At 67.0% G+C, this 11968-nt stretch overlaps 1 protein-coding gene across 1 annotated transcript; it reads left to right on the plus strand.

The window, feature by feature from the left end:
* The first annotated feature begins 2940 nt into the window (after nucleotides 1-2940).
* ELF3 (E74 like ETS transcription factor 3) lies at nucleotides 2941-6524 on the plus strand. The gene is made up of 8 exons (XM_057727269.1): nucleotides 2941-3259; nucleotides 3533-3754; nucleotides 3896-3991; nucleotides 4100-4219; nucleotides 4340-4429; nucleotides 4569-4682; nucleotides 5219-5414; nucleotides 5922-6524. The coding sequence occupies exons 1-8, from the start codon at nucleotides 3097-3099 to the stop codon at nucleotides 6034-6036; spliced, it is 1116 nt and encodes a 371-aa protein (XP_057583252.1). The 5' UTR covers nucleotides 2941-3096; the 3' UTR covers nucleotides 6037-6524.
* The last annotated feature ends 5444 nt before the right edge of the window (nucleotides 6525-11968 follow it).

Genomic DNA, 11968 nt, shown 5'->3' on the forward strand with positions numbered 1-11968 from the left:
GTGAAAAGTATTTTGGTGACTGTGAAATTCCTTCCCGCAGGGCCCCCTCTTCTTCTGAGCAGGTCAGTGGGAAGACCCAGAGCAGGGCGCTGCGTCCCTCTCCTCAGGGACCGCAGGCTGGGAGAGGCGGGGCTCGCGCCCGGGCGGCCGTGGACGTGGAGGGGTCGCCCTCTGCAGCGTCCCACTTGCCTCTTCCTGCAGCCTCGCCTGCCTCCAGCGCTGGGTAGCCGCGCAGTGTGGCCGGAAGTAGAGTCTGTTTAGAACGTGGCTCCAAGCTCTGCCTTCCACGTGGCGCTCTAAGCAGCTAGGGACTTGCTGTGGAGGGTGGGCTGGGGGTGGGTCACAGAGAGGTATTTAAATAGCTCCACGTTGCTTTCCGGGATCCAGGGTCCCCCCCGTCCTGGCTGCGAGGTCAGCGCAGGCCTCCCGCCCCACCCGCTGCACAGCGGGAGGCGCCTGGTGGCGGCCGCCGCGGCTGCTGTCCCAGTGAGGACTGTCGGGGGCCATCCGGACGCCTCCCCGCTCCCCGCTCAGGGTCCCGCCGCTCCGCTCCGCGCCCGGCGGCGTCCTTGCTGGTTCTGTGCAGACCCCGGGACAGCGAGGAGCCCCTGGGGACCCCTTCTTCAGCAGGAGCCCAGCTTCCCAGCCAGGTGCCCTCAGCTGTGTCCCCCACTGTCCCGCCAGGTGGGCCTGTCCCCTCCCGGGGCTGGCTGTCCCCGTCCCGTCCCGTCCCGAAGGGGAGGCTGTGCCACTGTCTGGGCAGAGCGGTCCTGGGGGGCCTGGCTCCTGCCGCATCCCCGCCCCCCCCACCCGCACCCGCCATGACATCTCACAGGCTGTCGTCGTCGCTGTCGCTGTGGGAGACAGAGGCGCTGACGCCCGGAGGGAGGCCTCGCCTGCAGGAATGCTCCCGTCTGGGGCCCGGAGGAGGAGGCCGCGGCAGCCCCTCTGCCTGCTCCCTCCTTGCCTCTCCCCTCTCCCTGGGCCAGGTGCTCCGGGAGGGCCTGCGAGCAGCACGGGAGCTCTCAGGGCTGGAGCCGGTCCTCCCGCATTCCACGGCGAGGGACGGGGTGGAGGGTGGACCCGGGGCTGCGAGCGAGGCCTCCTGAGGGGCTGGGGAGCCGCTCCCGCAGAGCCAGCCCCGACCCGTGGCCCAGAGGGAGGCGCCCTGGACCTTAACGCCCTCCCTCCGCGGGGTACCCGCACCGTCAGAGATGGGAGCAGCAGATTCCTGAGACAAACCTCTGCGTCCTGCGGGGGTTAAAGCAAGTGGGCTGGGGCGTGGCCTTTCACCGGCACCCAGGACGGCAGCGGTGACCAAGGAGGAGAGGAAAGACACGCACGGGTGCTGCACCTTTGACACCTGACAAGCGAGATCTGGACGAGACCTGCAGAGGTATGAGGTCTTCACGGGTGGGAGACAGAAGAGACCCCAGCACCCGTCTCCCGCCCCCTCACGAGCTTGTGCCGCCCCACGCAGGTCTCCGTCGTCTGCAGCACACGGCCCTTGCGGTTGGGGCGGAGTTCAGGGGGGACGCGGGTTGGCGGGGTCGCCTTGCCCACAGGGAGGGCGAGGGTGTCTGGAAGGAGCACCGGTTGGGGATTTAAACCTCAGCCCCCGCTCAGCCAGCCCCGCGTGGCCCGGGCAAGCCTTCAGCCCTCGAGCGGCACCTCCTTGTCTGTAAAACGGGGGTCCCCTCCTGACGGTCCTGGTCAGGGTTGGATGGAGCCCCTGCTAACAGGGCCTGACCTCTGCCGAGCACCGAGCCGGCCCAGGTAGTCGCGCCTCTGACGCTAGAGGGCAGCCGGCAGGTGCCGCGGAGCCGGCGAGGAGACGAGATGGCGGCCGGGTACGGGGTAAACACGGCCACGTGGGCCGGGCCCCTCCCTCAGCGGCCCCGGCGGGCTCCGCCAGGGGCTGGCAGGGACGTCCGAGCAGAGCCAGGTCCCGCAGGCGGGACCGTGGCGACTCTGAGGCGTGGACGGCGTCTGGCGGGCAGAGGGTGCCGAGGCCTTGCCGACAGAGTCGAGGCCAGCGGGGGCCCTGCGGCCGGGGACGCCGGGCCCCTGGGGAGCGGGCGGGCCGCCCCCACCCAGCGACCCGTGAACGTCGCCTGGTGTCTGGAGAGGCTTCCATCCTGAAGCCGGGTGTCGTGGGGAGGATCCCCGAGCCTCCGTATCTTCCCTCCCCGCGAGGCCCCCTCGTCCTCAGACCTGCAGACCTGTGGGGGCCTGGAGCCTTCCGGACCCAGTCCTGACCCTGGTTCCCCACCCCTCCCCTCTCTAGCCACCCCTGGCCTGGCCCCCCTGAGGAATTTCCCGAGCCAGAGGGTGGCCGAAAGGGGAGGTGCCCACCCAGCACCGCCGCCCGCGCAGGCCACGGCCCTGCACCCAGCCCCGGAGGGTGCGGGACGGACCCTGACAATCATTAAACCGGCCCGGCCTGACTTCCCAGCACCGCCGCCTGGCTCCCAGCCAAGTGGCACAAACTATGCAAATCACCTGGGGCCAGGAGCCCAGTCTAAAGGCCAGGAAATCCCCTCGACCAATGAGCCGCCGGCTCAGGTTACCGCGGGCGCCTATAAAGGCCTGGACGCGGGCGGAGCGCGGAGCCTCTACTTCACACGGGGAGCGCGGCAGAGCCTGAGCGCTACCTGGGGAGCTTCCCCCGATCTCCCCCCGCCCGCTGCCCCTAAACCCACCCGCCACGCCCTCAGCCGCCCAGGTAGGACCCCCGCCTGTCACATTCCCCCGCCTGGCCCGGGGGGATGGGGGAGGAGCTGCTGGAACTCGGTGCTGAACCTGCCTGAGCAGGCGTGCAGGGCCGGGCGGTGTCCCGAGGGCCTGTCCCTGGGAAGGACAGAGTGGCCGTCACGGCTGGTCCCCTTCACGGGCGCAGGTGGGCAGAGGAGGGGGCCCAGCGAGAGCCCCCACCGCACCCTCCGCCGCCAGGCTCTGAGACCCTGCAGCCCCTCTTGAGAAGGGGGCGTCCTGAGAGGTGCGGACCTTCGCGCCCTCGGGGCTCTTCCACGCGCCCCAGGGTGAGGGGAGGCCCCTGGCCCTCCCCAGCCGCCTCCTCCCTCCCCAGGTGGCCTCATGGCCGCGACCTGTGAGATCAGCAACGTGTTTAGCAACTACTTCAGCACGATGTACAGCGCGGAGGACCCCACCCTGGCCTCCGTCCCCTCTGCGGCCGCCTTCGGGGCCGATGACCTGGTGCTGGCTCTGAGCAGCCCGCAGGCGCCCCTGGAGGGCCCAGGTGGGTCTCAGGAGGCACTGGGCATCTGGGAGGAGGGGACATCCGTCGGAGATCCCGGGACAGGGAGGGATCAGGCAGGGGAGGGCCAGGGTGAGCTGCAAGAGGCTGGGGTGTAGGGTTTGGGGGCCGCACCTGGCGGGGGTGCCAGCCGCGCTGCTGTGCGCGCCACCGCCCGCCCTCCTCCTGGCTGGGCGTTCGGAGAGGCCAGGCGGGACCCCGGAACCCCCGCGGGCCCCAGAGGGGGCTGACCGTGGCCGCGCTGGCCCCTTGCAGAGAAGGCCAGCTGGTCCGGCGAGCAGCCCCAGCGCTGGTCCAAGGCCCAGGTGCTGGACTGGGTCAGCTACCAAGTGGCGAGGCACAAGTACGACGCCAGCACCATCGACCTCTCGCGCTGCGACATGGACGGGGCGGCGCTGTGCCGCTGCGCCCCCGAGGACCTGCGCCTGGTCTTCGGGCCCCTGGGGGACCAGCTCTACTCCCAGCTGTGGGACCTCAGTGAGTCCTGCAGGGGAGCCCGCCTCCCGCCGGCCCCTCCTCGGTTAGGGAGGCTGGTCTGGGGACTGGCTGGAGGGCGCGGCCAGGGAGAGAGCCCGGGGGAGGCCAGGGCAGCCCCCGGCCCTGACCCCTTCTCATCAGCTTCCAGCTTCCCCGACGAGCTCGGCTGGATCATGGAGCTCCTGGAGAAGGACAGCATGGAGCCCCAAGAGCCCCTGGGGGAACAGGGCCCCTTCGGTGAGACCCCCGTCTCAGTCCTTCCCGGCCCGTCCTGTCCCCTCTCTGCCCCGCCCCGCCCCAACCGGGAGAGTCAGGCCCCCTGTAACGCTCGCCTCCTCCCCCCAGACCAGGGAAGCCCCTTCGCCCAGGAGATGCTGGAGGACTGCAGACAGGCCAGCCCTCTCTACCCGGGCAGCTTCGGCCCGGGGGCCCCCTCCCCGGGCAGCTCTGACGTCTCCACTGCAGGTGAGCCCTCGGCACCTGCCCGAGGCCTCCCCTGCCCAGATGCCCTGAGCACTGGCGCCGGGCACTGGACCCTGGGCTTCCGGGGAGGATCGGGAGGGCTCACTCTGACCCACCCCCCAGGCACTGGCACGTCTCAGAGCCCCCACGCCTCTGACTCCAGCGGGAGCGACGTGGACCTGGACACTCCGGACAGCAAGCTCCTCTCCGGGGGTGAGTGCAGGGAGCCTCCTGGTCCCCACCGGTGTCCCGCTGGGCCCCTGCCCCCTGCCCCACGGGGCCTTCCTGGCAGGGGCTGTCCCCCAGCACCCCCCGTCCCTCCTTCTCCTGACCTTCCGTCTCCCCCCCACAGACGGCTTTCCTGACGAGAAGGGGGATCTCAAGCATGGGAAGCGGAAACGGGGCCGGCCCCGAAAGCTGAGCAAAGACTCCCGGGAGTGTCTGGAGGGCAAGAAGAACAAGCACGGTGAGGGGGCGGCCGGGTCCTCTGCCCTGAGCTGGGCCCTCCGCGTGCTCCTGTGCACGGGCCCAGGGCGCACGTGGGGCCCGCCTCGTGGCTGAGCCCGGCCGCGTGGGCCCACACGGGGCAGGGGAGCGGGGGTTCCAGGCTCCCTGCCTCCCCTCGTCCTGCCTGAGGGACACACCTGCTGGCGGTGCTGGGCAGGCTCAGGGAGGGACACTGGCTCTGCCACTGGATGTCCCGCCCACAGAGGGTCCTGTACCTGCCGAGCGCTCACCGCCCGCTGGTGTCTTTGCTTTTTCACTGTGGCCCCTGGAAACTGCGCGCCCCTCACGGCGGTACCGCGTCTCGGCGGCTCTCGTCTCCCAGCCAGACACTCGATCCGTATCCGAGCGCGTTCACCGCGGGGCCGTGTGAGACGCCGTCCTCCCCGGCGGCGGCGAGGGGGGAGGCGGCCAGCGGTAGACCGTGCGCTGGGACGGACAGGGTCGCGGGGGTCGGGTGCCCCGGGCCCCTGCCTGACGCGGAGCCGGGCCCCGTAGCCCCCAGAGGCACCCACCTGTGGGAGTTTATCCGCGACATCCTCATCCACCCGGAGCTCAACGAGGGCCTCATGAAGTGGGAGGACCGGCAGGAGGGCGTCTTCAAGTTCCTGCGCTCGGAGGCGGTGGCCCAGCTGTGGGGGCAGAAGAAGAAGAACAGCAGCATGACCTACGAGAAGCTGAGCCGGGCCATGAGGTGCGCTCCCCCCTCCCCCAGCCGGGCAGCCGTCGGTGCTGCCAGGGCCCTGCCCCGCGCCCGGCGTGAGTCCCGCCTGGCGAGGACCCGCAGGCTCCGGCCGCCTCGGGACGGGGGGAGAGCCCGGGAGGCGGCTGGCTGGCCCGCGGCACACGCTTGATCTGACCACTCCTCTGTATCACCTGAGAGGCTCGTCCTACGAAAGGCACTTGGTGGTAAAAGGGCAGTAGCCACAGCCCACGCCGTTGGCGCGATGCCGTCTCTGGACCGCGGTTTCCTCCCAGACCTCCGCTAAGCTCTCCTCCAGCCCTAAAATCACCGGGCTTCAGGATGGGCCCCTGGACAGAGCCGCGGCCACAGACACCAGGGCGGTGGAGCACAGGCCCCTCCGTGCAGGGAGCGGCTCGGGCCCAGGCGGCCGGGCCGGGGCCCAGCGGGGCAGGTCACCTGAGGATTCCTGGCAGGTGGGCCCCTGTGCAGGCACCCCTGACCCCCCCCTCCCCGCAGGTACTACTACAAACGGGAGATCCTGGAGCGCGTGGACGGCCGACGGCTCGTCTACAAGTTCGGCAAAAACTCCAGCGGCTGGAAGGAGGAGGCGGCGGCCGGCCACAGGAACTGAGCGTCGGACCAGCCCTGGGACCGAGGCTTGGACTTGAGGCTGCAGCCCCCAGCCCCGCGGGGAGGACGACCAGGCTGCCATCTGGGCACGCGCCCTGCGCCGTGAGACAAGCTGAGGCTCTGCAGCCTGCTGGCCATCGTCCTGCCATCTGGGGCCGGTGGCCTCTGCTCCCTGTGCTCCGCTTGGAATGACAAGCCTGGTGTTGAAGGCAGTGGTGCGCAGGCCACAGCTGCCCTGGTGGCTCCTTCTGTCTGGGCCGCGTCAGGCCTGGTCAGACCCCAGTGGTGGACGCCTCCCTCCTGCAGAGGCTGGACCTAGCTGAGGAGGCCGGGGGCCCGGGGTCCTGCGAGGGCCCTCTCTTTCTGGACTGGCATCCGCCGCCCCACTCAGTGCTTGGACTCTGCGGGCGGGGCTCGGAGCACCCCCTAATTTATGTGCTATGAATACGGAGATGTACATAGAGATCTATTTTTTCTAAGAGAATTCCCCTCCCGCCCCTCCCCCACCGGGTGCTCGTGGCCACCCTGACTGTTCTCGGCCCGGGCTGAACCCGTGAGGGGTGGGGCGATGCTGAGACCCTCGGGGCGGGGCTCCCGGCACCTCCTCCTGGGAACGGGGGCAGAGACCTCCAATAAAGTGCCTCCTGGACCTTTTCTAACCGTTGTCTTAGCTACCTGTGTACTGAACTCCAGGGCTCTGGCCCACAGAGGGGACCAGGGCAGGGGTCTGCAGGACAGAGGAGAAGGCAGAGGCTGAGGGCTGGGGGTGCAGGCCTCCCCAGCTGGGGCTGCGGGAGAGCCAAGGGCCGGTGAGGCTGCCGGTGAGGCCATCCTGCCGGGCACCCTGGGCCCAGCCAGGCCCCCGCCACCCGCTGCCCCGCTGCCAGGCCCGTGTGCACTGGCGTCCACTAAGGAGTCTGCAGTTGCGTGTCCGGCCTTGTGGAGCAGATGTTGTGCATTCCAGCCGGGCCGGCTGCAAGCTGAATGTCTGTAGATAAATCCGAGCTTTCGCTGTTGGACGTGAAATCAGAGTTGTGATCTCGTGGAGGGAAAAACAAACAAAGCAAGAGGAGCGCTCGAGGAGGACTCGGGGGAGGAGGTGACGACGGCCTGGCCTGCGCCGCACCACGGACGCCGCTGCCCCCGTGTGACCCCTCCCTGGGTCGCAGACGCAGAGGGAGGCTTGCCGGCCCCTCGGCCAAGGTCCCCCGGCCCGCCGCGCGCTGGCCGTCCTCAGCAGACGCCGAGAGGGGCTGCCCTGTCTGCACAGGACAAGGCGTCTGGGCTCGCGTGGGGGCTGCAGGTGGGGGTCGGCGCGAAGAGCGTCTCCCAGCAGGGAGCTCCTGAAGTCTGAGGCCTTGAGTTCCAGGGAGCACGTCAACAAGCCATTTTGTGCATTTGAAAGGCTGTTGAGTTGTCTTAGAAAGAGCAGATTATTCACCAAAGCGGGGCGGGTAAGGAAGGGCTCAGGAAAACACACGTGTGCGTGGGTGCCTGGGGCTCACTCTGGAGGCCGGGCCTGGGAGGGAGGAGGGCGGGGACGTCGGTCAGGAGCCGGGGCGGCGGGAGAGAAGCCGGAGTCCCCGGCGCGCCTGGGAAGCAGCTCCCCTTCCGAAGGCGGGGGCCGGGCAAGGGCGGCTTCATGGGCGGGGGTCGCGGCCGAAGCGGCTCGTTCCTTGCGAGCGCCCACCTCTCCACGCGCGTCTTCTAAGAGGCTCGGCCCCGCTGCCCGCGTGCCCTCTGAGCGCGGCCGCCCAGGAGCCGCCGCCTGCATCCGCGTCGGCGGCCGCCGAAGGAGGCACCGCAGCCGGGCGCCCGGCGGGAGCGGCGCCGCCCGGGCCCAGCCCCTCCTCCGGTGCCGGAGCGCCCGAGGCGGCCGGCCCGCACGGCCCGCCGACCTTTGTCCTGCCGCTTCCCGTCTGCGAGGTGCTGTCCTCATTCCTTATCTCCTGCGGTCCCCCGGCGGGGACCGGGCTGGGGCTGGAGGCTGGCCCAAGGTCGGCGGGGGGAGCGGGGGCACCCGAGCCGGGCCGCCGGCGGGCCTGGGGGAGCCACGGGGCGGGCCTCGCTCCCTGCCCGCCCCGCACAGCGCGGCGCGGCCGCGGGACTCCGGGGCGTGGCCCCCGGGGGTGGGGGCGGGGCGGCGGGGCGGCGGGGCGGGGGCGCCTGCGGGGGAGGGGCGTTCCCGCCCGCGGGGGCCCGTCCCTCGCCGGGGAGGCCTCTCCGTCTGCTCACAGCGCTCGCCCCGGGGGCCGCGCGGCCTCTGCGCGAGGCGGGGCCTGCTCACCTCCGCGCCTCCACAGGCCGGGGCCTGGCGCAGGGCGGGCGCCCCGTGAAGGCTGGTGAGGCTGCGCGGTGCCTCCGCCGGCTGGGCCGCCGCCTCCCCCCGCGTACACGCGCGCGCGCACACGCTCACTCACACTCTCACACACTCTCACACACTCTCACTCACACACACTCACACACTCACACTCACGCACACTCTCACACACTGACACACACACTCACACACTCACACACTCGCACACACTCTCACACACTCTCACACACTGACACACTCTCACACACACTCTCACACACTCACACACTCAAACTCTACCACACACTCTCCCACACACACTCACACACACTCTCACACACTCACACACTCAAACTCTACCACACACTCTCCCACACACACTCACACCCACACACACACACTCACACACACAGTCTCACACACACTCACACACTGACACACACACACTCTCACACACTCACACTCAAACTCTCCCACACACTCACACACTCACACACACACACTCACACACTGACACGCACACACTCACACTGACACACACTCACACACTGACACACACTCACACACTCACACACTCTCACACACTGACACACACACTCTCACACACACTCTCACACACTCATACACTCAAACTCTCCCACACACACTCACACACTCTCACACACTCACACACTCAAACTCTCCCACACACTCTCCCACACACACTCACACCCACACTCACACACTCACACACACAGTCTCACACACACTCACACACTGACACACTCTCACACACACTCAAACTCTCCCACACACACTCACACACACTCACACACTCACACACACACACTCACACAGACACTCACACACTCACACTGACACACACTCACACACTGACACACACTCACACACTCTCACACACTGACACACACACTCTCACACACACTCTCACACACTCATAACTCAAACTCTCCCACACACACTCACACACTCACACACTCACACACTCAAACTCTCCCACACACACTCACACACACACACACTCACACACACACACTCACACACACAGTCTCACACACACTCACACACTGACACACACACACTCTCACACACTCACACACTCAAACTCTCCCACACACTCTCCCACACACACTCACACCCACACACACACACTCACACACACAGTCTCACACACACTCACACACTGACACACTCTCACACACACTCAAACTCTCCCACACACACTCACACACACTCACACACTCACACACACACACTCACACACTGACACACACACTCACACTGACACACACTCACACACTGACACACACTCACACACTCACACACTCTCACACACTGACACACACACTCTCACACACACTCTCACACACTCATAACTCAAACTCTCCCACACACACTCACACACTCACACACTCACACACTCAAACTCTCCCACACACACTCACACACACACACACTCACACACACACACTCACACACTGACACTCACACACTCACACTGACACACACACACACTGACACACACTCTCACACACTCACACACTCACACACTGACACACACACTCTCACACACACTCTCACACACTCATACACTCAAACTCTCCCACACACTCTCCCACACACACTCACACCCACACACACACACACACACAGTCTCACACACACTCACACACTGACACACACACACTCACACACTCATACACTCAAACTCTCCCACACACACTCACACACACTCTCACACACTCACACACTCAAACTCTCCCACACACTCTCCCACACACACTCACACCCACACACACACTCACACACACAGTCTCACACACACACACTCTCACACACTCACACACTCAAACTCTCCCACACACACTCACACACACAGTCTCACACACACGCACGCACGCGCACACGCACACACACAGATCACAGCGCACAGCCCACAGCCGCGCAGCCTCAGCCCTGCCCCCGCAGTGCACTAAGCCCCCAGCCCCTTAGTTGCCCGCTCATCGCCTGCCCCCTCTTTGGAGCAGTTCTGCTCCCCCTCCCCGAGCTGGACTCCGGCCTCCCCCCACTCAGGACCTGCGCAGAATGAAACCCTGGGCCTTGTTAAAAGTGATCAGTGACTCCCAAGTGGCGACGGCAGAGCAGAGCACTCACCCCCACGCCCCTCCCGGGCCGCCGCCCTTCCCCTCAGAGCCCCTGAGCTGCCCCCGAGGCCTCCTGCTGCAGGTGCACGGGCCGCAGCGCTACACCAGGAAGAGGCGGCCAACTCTCTAACATCCGCACAGTTTTCCCAGAGAAATGGGATGGTGGCTTCTCTGAAACCAGATCTGGCCGCGCGGAGCCGGCTCTCCGCCACACTGCGGTCTGCGGGGGCAGAACCGAGCGTCCCCACAGCCACCACGGTCACCGCCACGCAGGGTCCTGTGGCCCGGAAGCAGGCAGTTCTCAGCCCTGGGTGGACACGTCTCTGCCTGCCCCCGGACGAGGAGCTGGTCCTGAGCCTCCTCGTCCTGCAGCGTTGAGGCTGTCGGTCAGCAGACGCGATGGGGGTCAAACCCGGGAGTGGAAGCCCAGCCAGCCGCCTCCAGCTGGGAGGCCAGGGCACCGGAGCCCCTGACACTTGGAAGCATCAGATTTTCTCACCTCCGGACCCGTTTTAGCCCACTTGGCACACAACATATCGAGGATGCAGACACGCACCCTGGAGTGTGGGTGCCCCTGCACTGGGCATAGCTGATTAGCCAGGGTGCCCAAGGGCCGCCCCTGCCCGGCAGCCTTGACCCGGCCTGGCCCCTCTCCCTGTGCGATCGCTGTGCAACAGCTCTTCACAGACTTCCTGAAACCGACCTCTGCTCAGGAAGAGCAGTGCCCCAGGTGAGTCCTGCATCGTAACCATCTACCAATGACTGTGGAACAGGGCACTAGATCCAGGCGAACAAGCCCATTTCATAGATGGGGAAACTGAGGCTCAAGGAGGCAGGCGATTTGCTCCAAGACACATAGCGTGTGCGCAGAACCTGAGCTCAAGGTCAGCAGCTGACCGCTAGGCAGCACCTACTGGGTGCCAAGCGGCACCTGCCACTCACCCCTCCTCTCTCTGAGTGTCCGCTGTGCTGGTGCAGGGGCCCAGGAGCGAAGGGCCACCCAGGACTGCGGAGCCCACGAGATCCCAAGGAGCAAAGCCCCCGCAGCCTCCCAGCAGGCCTGCAAGGCAGAATCGACCCTCCTCTCCCAGGCGGGGAAACCGAGGTTGTGCAGGGCGAGGAAACAGCCCAGAAGGTGGGAGACCAGGGTCTGGAGCCTGGCTTCCTGCCGCTGTCTCCTAAGCCCCACCACGGACTCCGCCTGAACCCCCACTGCCAGGTGCGCAGTTAGAGAAGCGCCTGGGGTGGGGGCTCCCTCAGAATAGGTTTTGGGACGCTTCCCAGGGGTCCCGTGGGAGGATGGAGAGCGAGGTGTCAGCTCTTGAGACCCTCACAGTAGCCTCCTCATTCTTGTCCTGACCCCCCCAATCTCCTCCATTCCTCTCCCCTCTACTCCCCCTCCTCCCCTCTTCCTCTCCCCCTCCCCTCCCCCTTCCCCTCCCCCCTCCTCCCTACACCCCCCTCCCCCCTCCCCTTCTTCCTCCCTCCTG

This window comes from Hippopotamus amphibius, chromosome 3, assembly GCF_030028045.1.
Source record: "Hippopotamus amphibius kiboko isolate mHipAmp2 chromosome 3, mHipAmp2.hap2, whole genome shotgun sequence".
NCBI classification, from domain to species: Eukaryota; Metazoa; Chordata; class Mammalia; order Artiodactyla; family Hippopotamidae; genus Hippopotamus; species Hippopotamus amphibius.